General features: G+C 43.2%; 1 protein-coding gene across 8 annotated transcripts in view; it reads right to left on the bottom strand.

Moving 5' to 3' along the window:
• PPP6R3 (protein phosphatase 6 regulatory subunit 3) overlaps positions 1 to 16,979 on the bottom strand; it is a 113,931-nt gene that overhangs the window by 40,107 nt on the left and 56,845 nt on the right. For all 8 annotated transcript variants that reach the window (XM_056852214.1, XM_056852215.1, XM_056852216.1 and 5 more), the window contains 4 exons: positions 13,914 to 13,978; positions 8,251 to 8,366; positions 2,461 to 2,546; positions 1,136 to 1,222 (listed from right to left, as the gene is read on the bottom strand). In XM_056852214.1, the coding sequence (XP_056708192.1) occupies positions 1,136 to 1,222; positions 2,461 to 2,546; positions 8,251 to 8,366; positions 13,914 to 13,978 (354 nt within the window). The remainder of the gene's footprint in view (positions 1 to 1,135; positions 1,223 to 2,460; positions 2,547 to 8,250; positions 8,367 to 13,913; positions 13,979 to 16,979) is intronic.

The raw sequence follows: 16,979 nt of genomic DNA, 5'->3' as shown, positions 1-16,979 counted from the left end.
TTGAATGAGCCTCAAGCCAAACCTGGCCAGCTAGTGAAAGAGTGAGGTATGGCACTCATTATAATCCTCAAACCACAGTGCATTTTGCTTATGAAGATCCCAGGAACCCCAGCAGAGCAATACTGAAGGTACTTGGGGCTGCTGGGGAAAGACTTTCTAGGGTGAGTGCCTTCTGCTCACACAAGGATCCAACCTAAATCTTTATCTCCATGATAACTTGGAATAGCCAACAGTATTCCAACTGCTGCACTTAATTGTTGAAAAAATCCTAATCTTTTAAAAATTAGAGGAAAAATTAATTCTATCTACCCACATAGTTTGAAGTGCCCATGCCAATCAGGGAACATAGCTGCATATAAAATAGCTGTATGCAGATGGGACCTTCAGGAAGACATGTGTCGTTTTTTCTATGGGTGCATGGTGTAACACCCTGTAGTCCCTGAAGGAAAACAAATGGAATAAACTTGCTTCCTTTTGTCTTTTCATACTCAGAACCCAATTTTAGCCTTGACTGCTCTGCCTTTTCCTTTTCTCTCATTTCCCCCCCCCCGTCAATCTTTCTCTCCCTTCTGTCCCCCTTTCCCTTTCCCTTTCTCTCCCCATGTTTCTCCCCCTTTCACCTTCTCTTTAAGATCCTAAACAAGAAAAAACGGTGGAGGCTCCACTGGCATGACCCAATTTAAGTAAAGGTGACCACCAGCTGCAGGTCCTAATTCACCAGCTGAAATTAAGTAAAAATTTGTCCTGCACTTTATGTATCAGATTATTTAATTATAAAAAAGTTTCAAAACTCAACAGCTTTCAGTTATCACAGCTGATCACTTAAGATTGAAGAACTGTCGTTATTTCCTTTAATTTTACTGTAGATGAGTTTGCAAGCGCAAGCCACTTTCCACCTAAAATTAAATGTCCTTGCTTAAGTTTCATGGCCACACCAAGTAATCTGCAGAATTAAAAACTGACAACTGACAAGTTTCAACAGAAAACTGAAATTCTAATTAAATGAACACTGCACTACAAAACGATTCACACCCATGAAAGCAGCACAGTCCCAAAAGCAAAACTTCTTCATAGGTGCCTTTTTCAACCAAGAGGCCAATGCATAAAACAGGAAACATCTCAAACTTTGACTTACTTGTTGCAAAGAGGAATCCGGGGAGAAACCAGTTTCCTTAAAATCAATTTCATCATCACTGGATGAATGAATATGGCAGGTAGTAACCTAGAGACAAAAAAAATTGAATTAAAGATAATGGCTTTTACAAGATATAGCCATACAAATTAAACGAATGTCCATAACTACTTTATTCTTTGCAGGAAAATAAGCCTAATGCAACCATAAAACATTTAATATATCCAAGCCAGTTTTAACAAGAAAACTACACTTGCAGAGGAAGATTTTTTCCTAAATTGCCGTTACCTGCAATAATTCAAATTCTACAAACATTCAATGCATCATTACATTTTTCTAGGGGAATGTTCTTCCAAACCACACCCATGTCTATAGCTGCCACATGGAAGGGTTAATGAAGGGTTGTTACCTCTAATGAAAAAAATAATAATATGCCCAGCACTTAATACCTGTCTCTGTTTTAGATACACAGTGTTGTACAACCAGTACACAAGATAAACTTTCAATAGTAAAAAACAATGCAAGTCATCCTCAAATCTCCTCAGCAAATGAAAGCAGTACAAGCGGGAACCCGCAAGCACTTGCAGGGTAACCTTTTTTCCCTATCCCCCTCTATTTCTTCTTTCCTTTCCTTGAAAGCACCCACAGCTGCTCCCTCTTTCCTGCCTCCTCTTCTCCTTCCCATCTGCCAACTGACCTACACTTATCTCTTCCCCATCTTCAATTTTCCACCTTCCCCGCCTCCTGGCACCCTCTACCCCATACGGCCCTTGTGTGGGCCTCAGTCATGCTAGGCACCACCCTCTACATTGCCTTGCATGGGGCTGGGGCTGCCCTCCGTCTCGCATAACAGTGACATCCATCATATTTCAATGCTGGAAATCCACAATAAAATTTACTATTAGTATGTGGTATGAGCACCTCTAGAATATAGCTCTCTTGGAAAAATTAACTCATCAGATTAGATAAACATCCTCACTCCCTTGATTTTTGGTTTATGTCATCTGGAATCATTTATATCTTTTGCTAATAAACACTCAACAACTCTTCATCCTCCACTCCACACTAGGACTCTATGGAAAGATGTAATTTGACAAATTAAGTAGGAATAAGAGGTGGAGCTATAGCAACATCTTGTTGAAGCTGTAAAGCCAAATGTATGGCAATAATCGCAAACACTTGATGTTATTATTTCCTTTTTCTCAATTTCTGTGTTGTTTTGCATTTGCCTTTTTGTTTTTCTTGTGTTTTGTTAAGATATGCTTATGTGTAATAAACTAAATAATTTTTAAGCAGTCACTTCTCAAATTTCATCCTATGAAACCTACTAAATCCACTGTGTTTCTTTTGTTTGTTTCGCCTAAAGAACTCGTGCAGAATGTCTCCCATCGCTCCCTGATTTCATCTGGAAGCTCTAGAAAGTCAAACAAACAAAAAGTTTTAATACCAAGTGTTTCACAAGGCACATTAATTTGCACACCATTACAGCATATATACAGGGTAAGCAGAGCTCAGGTTAACTGAGAGGAACTACTCAAACATCTCAGAAATACTGCTTTGCTCCTCCCTAGTGCAGAAAGACAACATACAAGACCAGGACTGAAGAAACCAGTTTCAGCAGGAGAAACTGGTAGAGGTTCTTCCTACAGACGGCCATACATTTCTACTCACTCCACTCAAAATATCTGCATAGATGGGGATGTAGGTGATGCACAAGCTCCCTGTGTAAATATGGCTTATTATATCATCATGTTTTCAATCACTAATTATGTATTTAAAAATGTATATACCCCTTTCTCTGATTCTGCCTGAAGCAACTAATTCATCTATTCCAAAAGACATGGAATAGTGCGATTTCTTAAGTAGGTTTCAGCTTTTAAATAGGGCTACATTTGATTTTCATGAAATAACTTGAACATTGTTGACTGGTAAAGTAGAAAATTCTAGATTACCTTGGATATACTGGTGCCTACAGGCTTCAATGAATCTGGAAATCCCTGCAGGCTTATCTATAGCTAAGGCTTCACTGGTAGTTGGGTTTCACCTCTAAAAGAATTTTGAAATTCCATCAAATGAGATTTCAGTTTTTGCAAATGAAAAACTATATTTAAACTAAAAGTCTGCAAGTTGGTATCTGTCAGCCTTTAAACACCTTTAAGCATTTGGCTGTAGGACATCAAGAAGGTGGCTGATTAAAGTCTATGATGTATTAACGGAGTTATGAGCCAGCGTGGTGTAGTGGTTAAGAGTGGCAGACTCTAATATGGAGAGCCGGGTTCAATTCCCCACTCCTCCACATGAAGCCTGCAGGGTGACCTTGGGCCAGTTACAGTTCTCTCCGAACTCTTAGCCCATGCGGAGGCAGGCAATGGCAAACTACCTCTGAATGTCTCCTGCCTTGAAAACCCTAAGGGGTCGCCATAAGTCAACTGTGACTTGACGGGGCATGTACACACACACTCTAACAGAGTTAGAGTACAAAGGACTTGTCTACAGAGTGAAATCTTTCAAATCACAAATAATGTTTGGGAGAAAATCTATAAAGATATATTGCATACTTTAATGTCAACATAAGAGGAAATGGCACGAAACTGCTCTCCAAATGGTTCTACCCTTCAGATCTGTATGATGATTTAAAAAAAGCAACAACCAATATTGTCATACAGTGAGGTAATTTTGGCAAAATATCTGTAATGTACTCAGTGAGACAGTGGAGAAGTGGTATCTAGTCAAATAATGATCCTGTTTGGATAGATGAAAAAAACTGAGAAAAGAGAATGGATATTGACTGACATATATGATAGTTGCAGCAAGATTACTTCCTGCAAAATACTGGACACAATCAATGAAACCACCAAAAGAGATATGGTTAAGGAATTATTGGTATAGTCTGATCATGGACAAAATTTAGTATGCAAAAGGAAGAAAGTGATATATTCGAATTTTTTGTGTGAAAAAAGTAGAAGCCTTTTATTAATTACTGGAATATGTTGAAACCAGAAGGTTGAGATACTTCCTACTGAAAGACTGGCACTGGTTACCCATCTGCTTCTAGGTACAATTCAAATTGTTGGTTCTTACCTTTAAAGCCCTAAAAGACTTGGGCCAGGGTACATGAAGGTAGGCTTCCCCCTGTACTATTCAGCTCGCCAGTTAAGATCTCCCTCTAATGCCCTGCTCTCTGTGCCCCTCTTCAAACGTGAGGTAGATGGCAAACAGAGGCAGGGCCTTTTATGTGGCAGAACCTCAGCTCTGGAATGCCTTCCCTCTGGAAGCTCACCAGGCATTTACTTTACTTTCTTTTAGTCACCAGGCCAAAACACATCTTTTTGCCCAGGCTTTTCAATAGGGTTTTTAATCTTGCCAGCTTTTTTAATGGTCTGCTTCTGTGTTATGGATAGTTTTTATGGTGTTTATATCCAATATCTTGTTTTTAATGGCTTGTTTTTATTTTTATTTTTTTAATTGTAAGCCATCTTGAGCAGGACTTTGAAGAGATGATGAGAGGGAGGGCATCTTGGCCATCTTCTGGTCACTAGGGGTGTGGAGGGGGGAGGTAGTTGTGAATTTCTTGCATTGTGCAGGGGGTTGGAATTGATGGCCCTGGTGGTGCCTTCCAACTCTATGATTCTATGAGATGATTTAGAGATATCCTCAATAAATAAGTACTGTAATATATTTAGACTTCATTTCTGTCTCACCTTGTTATAAAGGACTGTTTGTGGGTTAAGAATCAAGATTTAAGGGCTACTAAGTAAAATCATATAGTTGAACTCAGCAAGACTTTAGAATATGCTGTAATGTTTATTATGTAATATAACTATATTTTTGTTTCTGATTCAAATGTTGGAATTATATGCAATTTAAAAAAAAACATCTTGAGGACATCCTGCTATACTGGTCCCAGGACCTTGACATAGATATGGCCAGAAATATAGGGGGACAATTGCTGGACTTGACCAAAAAGACCATAGAGGATGCTATGGCACACATAAACAGAACAAACCTGGTCTCTCAGGGAAGTATGCCAAGAAGGGAGACTAGAGACTCAGAATAGAATAGCCTTGAAGAGCAGTAAGACGACGACAAAGGACATTTATGCATGGCTATTTCCTCACAGTCACACGACCAATTACTTCAGGGCTTTGCTTTTGATTATGCTTGCATTTTCTGACCATCAGAAATCGCCTCGCTCTCACTGTGCATTTCTGCGCATTTTGCCTGTGTTTTCTGGATTAGAGTTCAGCCAACATCCAGAAAACGCGGGCAAAACACACGGGGAAAGCCAGGTGACCTCTGACAGTTGGAAAATGCAAGCATAATCAAAGCAAAGCCCCGAAGTAGTCGGCAGGGTGACTGTGAGGAAACAGCCATGAATAAATGGCCAAAGTGGCAACATAATTATATGGGTTTGTGTAGATTAGAAGCCGTCTAGCCCATTATCAATAGATACCATTTGTTGAGGCCCAGGTGCAGAAGAGTCTGAGAATCGCCAGAATGTCCAACTTCACAAAAGTGAAGATATGGTTCAAGGAGGGGAGTATTGGTTGAGGACCAGAAGATATTCATATGTATGTGAAACTTGTCGTCATTATTTTAATATAGGCTTTGTTAAGATAAAAAGTTGCAAGAATGAACATTTTATATGTTCTAAGAAGATATTTTAGCACTGACATGGATAGCCCAAACTATCCTGATCTTCCCAGATCTCAGAAGTAAGCAGGGTAAATACTTGGGAGACCATCAAGGAAGACACTGCACAGGAAGGCAATGACAAAGCACCTCTGCTTCTCGCCTGCTATGAAAGCCCTTTGCTGGGGTTGCCATAAGTCGGCTGTGACTTGCTGGCACTTTACACACACACAAGAAGATATTTTAAGGATAGATAACCTTCTATAGTGTTTGAAGCTAACCCTAACCAAGTGGGACAGTTAGCTATTGTAAGGAGATGATTTTAAAATCCTATAAATATGGGAAATTGTTTTGATCTAGAGCTTCTTCTCAGAAGGGGCTCTTTGCCTGTGACCTGCTTACTTTTAGGGTAAGAAACTTTTATGGACTCATGTAATTATCTTTTTTAATTATCTATGTTACCATGATGGATGGATGGCCTAATGTTTAGTCTATGCCAGTGGTCGGCAAACTCATTAGTCAAGAGAGCCAAATATCAACAGTACAACCATTGAGATTTCTTCTGAGAGCCAAATTTCTTAAACTTAAACTATATAGGTAGGTACACTGTTTATTAACTTAATAAACTTTAATTAAAGTTTTAAGTCTTAATTAAACTATGGGTACACTGAATAAAACTTGATATCATACTTAATAATGATCTTATTTATTGATAAAAACTGAATTGTAAGTAAGGTATCCATAAAATTAAATCATGACAATGACTGACAAACAATGTGAACAATGGCCTTGCATCTCCTTGGAAAGTTTGGGTAAATCAGGTTTGTATGTTGTTGTTTTTAATTTTAGCCATGATTCCAGGTTCTCATCAATAAGACGACTTCTCAGTTTACTCGATAAGGTTCATGCTTGAAAAAGATTGTTTGCATGAATATGTAGAACCGAAAAGGGAAAGAACAGCAAACGCTAGTAGAGGAAGGGAGGGGGAGGAATGGAGAAAGGAAGGAAGGAACTGGGAAAGGAAAGAAGGAAGGAAGAAAGGGGGAGGGATGGAGAAAGAGGAAGGAAGGAATTGGGAAAGGAAAGAGAAGGAAGGAACGGGAAGAAAGGATGAAAGGGAGGAAGGATGGAAGGAAGAGTGGGGGAGGGACAGAAAGAAAGGAAGGAACTGGGAAAGGAAAGAGAAGGAAGGAACTAGGGAAGAAAGGATGAAAGGGAGGAAGGATGGAAGAGTGGGGGGAGGGACAGAGAGAAAGAAAGAGGAAGGAAGGGGGAAAGGAAAGAGAAGGAAGGAACTGGGGAAGAAAGGATGAAAGGGAGGAAGGATGGAAGGAAGAGTGGGGGAGGGACAGAAAGAAAGGAAGGAACTGGGAAAGGAATGAGAAGGAAGGAACTGGGGAAGAAAGGCAGCCTGGAGCTGGACTTTTGGGAGCCGCCTGAGGGGGACTAGGAGGAGGAAGGCGGCGAGGAGGAGAGTTTACCCCTTCCAAGTGGGCTGGTGATTAAGGTGCGAAATCCGCCCCCCGCCCTGGAAGTTCCCCCGCAAGATCCCGGCTGGGCAAGACGCGGCCTGCGCGGGGGGCGGGAAGGCGATGCGCCGGACCGGCTCCAAACTCTCAGTCTGAGGCACGGGGAGGGCAAAACGAGCTCGGTCCTGGCCCAGGAAGCATTATCGCCTTCCCCGCCTGGGGCCAGGCAGAGCCAACAGGAGGAGGAGGAGGTGTGGGGGTGAGAGGTCGCCCAGATCCGGTCGCCCATAGAGACAGAGGAGGGAAGGCGGCGGTGGCCGAAACGAGGACCGGACAGCCACGCCTCACTCCTCACGGTGGAGAGAAGGGAGGAGGGAGGGAGGAGCCCCCTCTGCCAAACCAAGGCGCGTAGCCGGGCGGCAAGAAAAGACGGGGTGTGTGGCAGCTGAGGGGCTCTTGTCGTCCTCCGCCACAATGGTGGGAGGCAGGGACACATGCCGCACCATTCAACACTTCATACAAAATTATACAGCAACCAGCAAGGATGGAGTTCATAAATACCTGATCATCTGCTACTAATAGTACCAGACTACAACATTTGCTGGAAAAGCCTGATCAGTAATGTAGCTGTCAAGGTTGGATACTGAATGCTACAGTTAATAACTCTACAAAGTTATGAAGAAAGGGGAAAGCAAACTTCAAATCAAGTCTGGAACCCCAAGCAAAATAAGGTTCAAAAGAAACCTAGGAGGTAATGGCTTGGCACAGGAGCAGCATGGGTATATGGATGCCATATTTTTCTGGAAACAACATGAAGTCATTTCCTTGTATTCAGAATACATTAGAGACTCTGCCAGCCTTAAGGGACACCTATCTCAAATCAGAGAATCATCTGCACGTAAGTGACATGACTATTCAATAGCTTATAAAAACTGTCTTATATTCATAATGATGCATTCTCTAGACATATAAAAAGCAGATCAAGTAAAGGAATTATTTTTTAAAAAATTAAGTTACCTTTAATAAGCTGTTGTACTAGTGTACTATTTGGCCCTTTATCAGTACTGTGCACAATACAGTTAGCTATCCTTGTTAAGTGACCCATGTAGCCATACCGCCGTCCTCCTTCAGCCCTACAAAGTTGAAAACAGTAATTTAAATAGACAGCTGTGAAAATGTTATAGTTATTATGGAGTATTCTAAAATGCCATAGCATAGAACTAAACTATTATAGTTACTATTGTTTAAACAGAACATTGGATTCACTGTGAAGGCTTCTTTTCATCAGTGGATTGGAAGGTATCTTTGTAAGGGTTGTGTCTCTTCCTTGCTCCGTGGGCAGGGCATATGCAAATTTTGCAAAGGCTTCCCATATGCTGAAGAGGCACTCAACTCCCCAATTAATGTTTGGCCAAGCTTCTGATGAAGACAGATCCACTTCTAGTGTCACAATCACATAAGAGAGAATCTGACCTGCAGACCTGTAAGTGATGTGTAAGGCTGAAGAATAAGTGAGGAAAACACCTAATAGTATCCCTTTGGATTTAGTGAGTTCCTTTCCAATTTCTCCTCTGCCAAATAGGGTTGGGAAGGATACCTTCCAATCCACTGACAAGATAAACCTTTATAGTAAGTCGAATGTTTCATTCTCCATCAGTGAACAAAGGTATCCTTGTATGGAATATTGAAAAGCTCTATTATCCTGGATGGGGAAAATGTTGAAAGGAGAGGAATCAAGGAACTCCTTTTTTGAGAACATTTCTGTCTAAAGCAGCCACAGCTGAGGCAAACAAGTTTACTTGGTAGTGCCTTACCAAAGTAGAGGCCGAAGCCCAAGTCACTGACCTACCTATGCATGCAATGGATACACTGGTGGAGAGGGTTGCATATGTAGTGGCCACTCTAGCAAAAAAAAAAAAAAAAAGTAGTAACCTTGGAAATGACAGGAGATATTGACTGCTGTAAGTCAGAGAAATGCATGTTCTGATGCATCTGGAAAAGTTTTACAATTATGCCATCTTTCCCGTTGTTGGGTAAAAATATGATCAACAGGAATCCAGTGATATGAATACTGTTATCCTCTTAAGTAAATGTGGTGAGTTCCCTGGACCTCTAACTTATGTTAGACGTATTTCATAAGTTGGCTGGGATGACTACAGATTGAAGACAGATAGTTGTCCTGGTGCCTCTGGAATAAAGAGATAACAGATAGCAAGAAAGAGGAGTTGGTGAGTAAGGTCACCCAATCCTCCTGAAAGGATCAAAGCTCATCTCTGAGCCAAAGGAAAGATAGCTCTGAAGCCCCCCTCCCTGCTAAGTGGTAGAGAAAGTCGGCATATAAAAACCAACTCTTCTTCTAAGGTTGAGGGCACAAAAAGCTACTCTGAATGGCTGAATTCTCCATGCAACAAATCTCAAGGGCTCAACAGAGGTCTGAGTAGAGCTCTCAACACCCTGGGGAGATTCCAAAAAAGGAAACCATGCTAAGGCTGCTTCCCTTTGAGAAGGCTGTAACTGACTGTGTCTAGCAAGTAAGTGTTCTGTGACAGGACAGGGCACCCATGAAGAATCACTGTCTGGTGCCAAAGAGTTGATTCTGATGCATTATATCATGGAGGTAGTGGAGAACCTCTAACACACCTGTGGTAGGTGGGGAAGTGGCTTGGCAGGTTTCATGGGTTAAGAGCTTTCAAAAAGCCAAGACCACCTGGAGACTTTTTCTAGCTAGCCATGTCACGCCAGTGTCCTCCTTTCATTTTCAGTGAAAAGAGGCAGAGCCTGTCCCAGAGCGAGATCGAACAGGGAAGCCTGCAGAAAGATGCTGTGGTCCATTGGGAAGATCATCAATGGTTGCTGTGCCATTTCCACGAGGTCAGAAAACCAGGGTCTCTTTGGCCAGAGGGATGCAATGAAGATGTCCACTGTTGTTTCTCTTGTAATCTACTGAACTCCCTGGCTATGTGGAGATGTAGTGAGGGTGTAGAGCCCTTGTGTCCTGGGTACTGAGAGCATCCTCACCCTCTGCCTCACCAACGTGCACATGTGCTGTAGTTTTGGCATGATGCTGGCTGGGGATGCAAGAAGGATCAGGCAGGAAACGCTCCCCCTCCTGGTCACCGTACGGATTTTTGAGCTCTTCTCCTAGATCCAGGTCCCATTGACTGAGCTAGTTTGCCTTCAGGTTGTTAATCCCTGAAGATGTTAAGCTCGATGAAAGGAAGACAGGTCTCTGCTCCCTGAAGTAGTAGTCACTTTCTGTTGGGGAGAGTGAGACCTCACAGCTCCCTGACAGGGTGTTTACTAGCTGTTGTCAGTGAGGATGAGGGCGTGAGAGTCTGTTATAAAGAGCTGGAAGGACAGCAGCACAAGTGAGATTTCTCTCTGCTCCAACTACTAGATACTATGTCTTATTTCAATGTTATGCCATTTTCCTTCGGTGACTAGGTAATGGCAGCATACACTGAGTAGTCTAGAATCCATGGTGGTTTCCACTCTGAGAAGTTTTAAGGTACTTCTTACTAGATGGGAGTCCTGGAGCCACCATCTTAAGGAGCAGCATACATTAGGAATAATAGTTACATTACCTCCAATGAGGTTGAAGGATGTCCCATGAAAAGGCAACTGGAGCCACTAAAAGGGACAAGAGTGGAATTGGGATCATGGCACATTTACTAGGAAGGAGCTCATGAGACCCAGCACTTGCAACAGGGCCATCATATCTTCAGGCATCACATGTCAGAGAGGAGCTACTGTTGTCCTGAGAATGAAGAGACATTATTCTTGGAGGGGGACAGATAATCCAGCAGAGTCGATCAACATCCCTAGATGAACGATGGTCTTTAGGGTGGGCTTTCAGGTGAAATCAGGAATCTGTGGGTGTGGAGGACCTGTGGGGTGACTGGACATCTCAGAGATACTGTGATGTGCATGGTGGCCTGGATACAAGGTCATCCATGTATGAGCTAGAAGTATACATTTCATGACCTGAGATGGCCACTACCGAGACCATCAACTGGGTGAAGACTTGGGGGGAAGTGCAGCCCAAATAGAGGGGCTCTGTAATAAAAGTGTTGGTGACAATATGCAAGCAAGTGTACTGTCAGGAGCCTGGAAGCATGGGAACCTGGGGTTAAACTTTGTACAAATCAATAGAGGTCAAGACATTCCCTGCCAGGAGGGCCTCCACTTAAATTGTAAGGTTTCTGTACCAATCTCCCCCTTCTTGTCATCTGAGGGCATTGTAGATCTAGGAGAGGTCTCCAAGTGCCATGTTTCTCAAGCATGATAAATGGGATAGGGGAAGGTCCCAGAAAACTTTCTGTCAACAGAACAGGTACCATGGCTTAGGTCTGCCACAAGTATCTGGTGACTTGGAACCTTGCCAATGTTGCCCTGGCTTGTTGGATCCTAAGGAGAAAGGAGACCCTGCTCCTCAGGGAATGGAGGAAGTCTACAACGTACCCAGCAGTGCACCAAGGAACCCTTTAATGAGAAGTTGGCTTTGGAGGTGTATCAGGATTTGTTCCAGGCTGACTAATGTAGTTTGGGGTCCCTTTGCCAGAAGGAAACTCTGGATGCCAAAGAGAAATTTAATCTGGTCTGTTGGATCTCTTCTATCTTGTTTGGAAGAAGAGGGCACTGACTTCTCCTTTTCCTTGATCTCCACCAAGACTTCATTTGGAACAATATCCCCAGAGAATCTAGAGGCTCTACTGATCTTAAGGAGGTCCTGTTGGTACCTGAATGGGTCAGAAGCTGGGACCTCAAGACATTTCTCAGCCCTGAGTGTGTATGCTCTGAGCAGGCAGAGGAGGATATACTTGCTGAGGGCAAGCTCTGGGACCTCAAGGGCTCTTTAAGGGAGTTGCCCCCAATTATTTGGAGGAATCGCCCGGAAACAAGATGGCAACACTTGCCAAGCACTCCTGGCCACACAGTGTCAATGGGATGTGAGGTGTCAATTTGAACTTACCTGTGAGCAGCTCTACAGATGGGCCCATCTGCCACCAGTGCTTCACAGCAGGAAAGGTCAGGCTGTCTGCCAGTACTTTGGCAGGGGAGAGGAAAGCAGCAGCAGAATATGAGGAGTTGGAGCTGGTTTGTGAGTGCTTAGTCCTGCAAAGCCTTAAGCCAGAGTGGCCTTCCCCAGAAAGGAAGTGGAAGATCCTACCAATGAAGGAGGCTGGTAGAAGCTGGGCCAGAAGTGATACATTTCCCTGATCACTCCCCTCTCTTCCTAAACTGAAGCCATGAAGTCTGAAGCAGAGTTGGACGGCAGTGTCCCAGAAGGCCAGAGGGGACAGTGTCTAGCTCTGGAGACTGAGGGCAGAACTGAGTGCCAGCCTCACGTTCTGCTGGCCTAGAAGAAAAACTAAAATGGTCACTCCGGTGAGTAGTCTTGGGTCCAGGGAATAGGTGCCAGATACCTCCAAGGAATGGCTGGATCATTGGGATGCCCCCCTTTTTGGCAGGGGTAGGGAATGTTTAGAAGATGAGAAATCTTCGTCCCACAGTCTGTGGCATTGCTTTTTGCTCTTTAACCCCTTTTTTCATGCCTTTCTTCCCTTAAACTGCACATAATGTCCTTCAAGGTCTGGCAGAATGTAGGGACATTGGGCTGGGTAAGGGAAGCCCTGCTGAGGGTGATGGGGGGGAAAGGAGAGCCCCTCCCAGTGGTAGATAAAGTTATGTTGGCCCGCTTGCCTTGGGAGTCCCTTCCTGCAGACAAGGAAGATGGGGAGGGGGACACACACCTTTCAGTGCTGGTACTTGCTGGGGCCTCCTGTATATTCGATGGGGTGAAAGGCGCCAGCTCAGAAGAGCTTCAAGTGGCTCTGTCAATGGGCTTGTCCACCACCGGTACTTCGGAGTGGGAGAACATCAGTTGTTCACTCTGTCCCTGCCAGTGTCTCGGCAGGGGAGAGGAGAGCCGCAGCTGAAGAACAGGTGCCAATGTTGCAGAGCCTAGGGCCAGGGTCCCAGAGGAAGGAGCAGCCAAGCTCTCCTCTCATGGTGGCTCAACTCTGGTAACTGCCTTAGAGCATTGTTCCACATGGGACGACTTCGTATACTTTCCACCACTGCTGCTTGTGAGCAAGAGGCTGAGGCCAGAAATTACTAAAAGTATTTTGCCTGCATTTTTAACAAGTGAGGTAGGAGGACTGTGAAAGCTTGTCCATCCGACGTTCAGTCAGGACATGGACCAGGAAGCTGAGCGTCTCTTCAGGATAATGGAAGCCTTTGCAAAATATCTGCATATGCCCTGCCCATAGAGAAGGAGGCACAACCTATTCAAGGATACTTTCCTCCAATAACAGAGAACTTACATTTCATCAATTTTCCTCATTTTAGCTGTCCCTCTCTCTTCCCCCTCTCTATATTGTGACTTACTTCCTATACAGAGCTGCTTTTCTGATAAGGAAAGCAAACTGACATATTTTGTTTATGCACCTATAAAGAGCAACAGCAGAACATTCCAAGAGAAGAAACAAGAGGAATCATCTTGTCTCTTCCCACCCAAGAATTTCCCAGAATGTAAATGCGCTTCAAAGTAAAGTAAGTGTGCTGAATCTGGGCTTTACGACTATATGCCAATAGGGTATGTTTCTATAGAGTCAAGTGCTACCTTACTTCTCATACAGCATCTTAAACTATACAAAAGAGAAGTTTGGGCTACTCACTGTTTCTTCTCATTCATCTCCCATGCTTCAAGTACTCGCTCTATTAAATGGCACTTAAGGAAAAGCTATAAAAGAAAAACTGCTTTAGTTTTTGTTTTTTTGTTTTTGCAGGAGGAAAGCTTAAGAAATTAAACACATAACAAGTACCAATTTGTTCAAGCACAATACAAATGACCACATCAGTTGCCATCTACCTGAAGAGGAAGTTAAGCTACTGTTTCTCAAACAACATATACTGAGATGTACAATGACCCCATCTATTCCTGAGTATTAAGTCAACTTTTGCAGTTTTGTGTGTCTGTGTTGGCCACAGAAAATAATTCTATAAGCACACCTGTAGGGAACCACTTGGCTTCCTTGCATTCTGTGATCTTATTTAAAAAAAACCTTACAGGAAGTCTTAACACTAACTTTCCAAAAGTAGAGGAGTGTGAGTTCTCCAGACATTAACGAAAATCTGGCAATAAATCTGCACATTTCTCCAAACTCCCAGAGTCAAATTAAGGCACTGAATGCCACTGACAATCAATATTTTAGAAACAGCAGAGAAAGGATTTTAATGCGCAGTCACACTTTCAGAAGCATGTTTAACCACCACAGCTATTGTTGAACCCTTTTGATGATCCTTTTCCTTTTTATTTCAGGCTCATCTGACCAGAGGTCTTGAGCACAACGTGCACTGGATTTTGATGATCCAGTTCCATGTGGTCCTCACTACAATCAATGCAAATCCTTTACATAATGGAAAACTAACTGTGTGGAATAAAGTAAGAAAGTCCCTTTCCACGGCGGTCTGAAATGGTCCTTGAAATCCTGGTCCTGGGGAAAGGTGATTTGGGGGACCATTTGAGGCTGCCATGGGAGGGGGGAGTCACTAATGTCACACTTTACCAGTAAAAGTTCTTGAGCCAACAGAAACGCAGTGCTCACTTCACTCCTGTATCAGAGATGCCAGAAGTGAAGAAGAAGAGTGGGTTGCATGACTACACAGATGACCACTTGATGAACATCAGTTACCTGCTATTTTTTTTCTTTGTGATATCTGTATCATCCCATTGATTAGCAAGCTCCCCTACATGTGCTAAATGCTATCATCAACGTCACAAGATAATGCACAGTACAGCCTGGCCACAGGTTACAGCTTACTGCGTCAATCACGTAATGGGAGATGGACACTGAGGACACTGACTTGGTTGCAACCCTGCAAATACCATGTGGCGAAACACTTGAGAAAGGAAGCCAATGGGGAAATCAATCTGGTAGCTTTGTTACATAGAAACAGACATTATGCTAATCAGCAGCACAGAGAAATGTTATTTATTTTATTAGATTTGTACCCCGCTCTCTTTCCCGACAAAGGCCAGGCTCAGAGTGGCTAACATCTGTTAAAATATAATCTGAATACATAATATATAAAATTCAATACAACTCTGACAGTAAGCTAAAATTTCGCAATAAAACCAAATGGCGCCTTTTTTAACACACTAGTGTTAAGGGAAGGCAATCGGGACTCCACTTAAAACTCAACAGGATGAAACAAAGAAAGTGGGGGGGGGGCAGCGGGAGGAGGCAAGCTATGGTATATACCGTTACTGCCCTCAAGCAAAGGCCTGGCAGAACATCTCGGTCTTACAGGCCCAGCAGAACTGTGGTAGATCCCGCAGGGCCCTGGTCTATGTATGTATCTGAGAAAACTGTGACACGGGGATGCTGTGTGACCAGAGGGATTCTTGGAAAAGCCTCACAAAAGTACTCCAGGGCTGGTTTGACTAGCACCCGTAATATGTACTACTGCAGCACTGAGGAGGGCAATGGCAATAGTGCCATGTTGAATGGATGGATCAGGAACCTCCACAACACAGATGGTATTCCACATTCAGTATGCTTCTTTGTCCTCTCTCCTGTAACTTGCTGCTCTTGCTGCAGTCGATTCACTCAAAACCCCCTGGCACCTGGTCAGTTCTATGGTTATCAGCCAAGTTATTATTCAGGCCTAAGAGCTGCAATCTAAATTGGAGGCATGGAAGCTGTTTGCTGAACCCCAGCTCTGGCAGTAGAGGACAATGAAGACACAGTCAGCTCAGCAGAGGGAAGCTGTGTCAACAGATTGCCTGAGCTATTTTAGTAGGCAACAAAGATTGCTTCCAAAGCAAGGCCTGAAGTCTGCAGATGTGGTTCCTCTAAGACCAAACATAAGACGTGATCTGCTGGATCAGACTAGTGGGTCATCTAGTTCAGCATCCTGTCTCATTCAGTGGCCAATCAGCTGCCCCCAAAAGCCAAAAAGAGTATACCAGTGAAGGCTGCCCACATGTTGCTTCCTAGTACTAATATTCAGATTTACTGCCTCTGATCATGTAGGTTCCCCCTTTAGTCATCATGGATGCTAACCACTGATGCCCCTATTCTCCATAAGTAGGGTCTAATCCCCTTTTAAAGCCACCCATGCTAGTGATCACGCAGTAAATTCCATCCGCCAGAGGCACAGAACCTTCATGTAGGACTAGAGACACCATGAGAAGAAAAACCAATTTCCTTGCCATCACAAACAAAATGCACTGCTGCCTAAGTACAGCATAACAAAGATCATTATGGGGTGCCCCATCTTCTTCATGACCATTCAAAAACTCATTTTCATTAATCCGTATTATTCACACCTATTGCAGCAATTTGCTCCGTCTCCTTACAGCCCTATGTACAAAGCATGTTTATATGTGAGCTTCCCATACTCTTTAGTGCTAGAATTTGTCATAACATTAAGAGTGGAACAAAGTACTCTCAACACTTCCATCCTTTGGCAGGATCTATACTGGCATCTGTAAGAGATGAATGAAGAACCGCAGTGCAGACAGAGAACAAGTTCAATAAGAAATACATGGGCAGCTGTTGACCTAAAACCCATGGGGGCAGGCCACTGAATGCACTACCTGTACAGATTCTCAGCCTATAGAACAGTCTAATACAGAATCCAATTGAGTGTACATTTTGATATACCCTTCAGCTCTGGTATACAAAATATAAATGGGTACTTCAAATAGATAATTTACGCTGTACAGTTCTGCCTAG

Source organism: Euleptes europaea, chromosome 6, assembly GCF_029931775.1.
Source record: "Euleptes europaea isolate rEulEur1 chromosome 6, rEulEur1.hap1, whole genome shotgun sequence".
Lineage (NCBI taxonomy): Eukaryota > Metazoa > Chordata > Lepidosauria > Squamata > Sphaerodactylidae > Euleptes > Euleptes europaea.
This window is presented reverse-complemented; position numbering and strand designations above follow the sequence as displayed.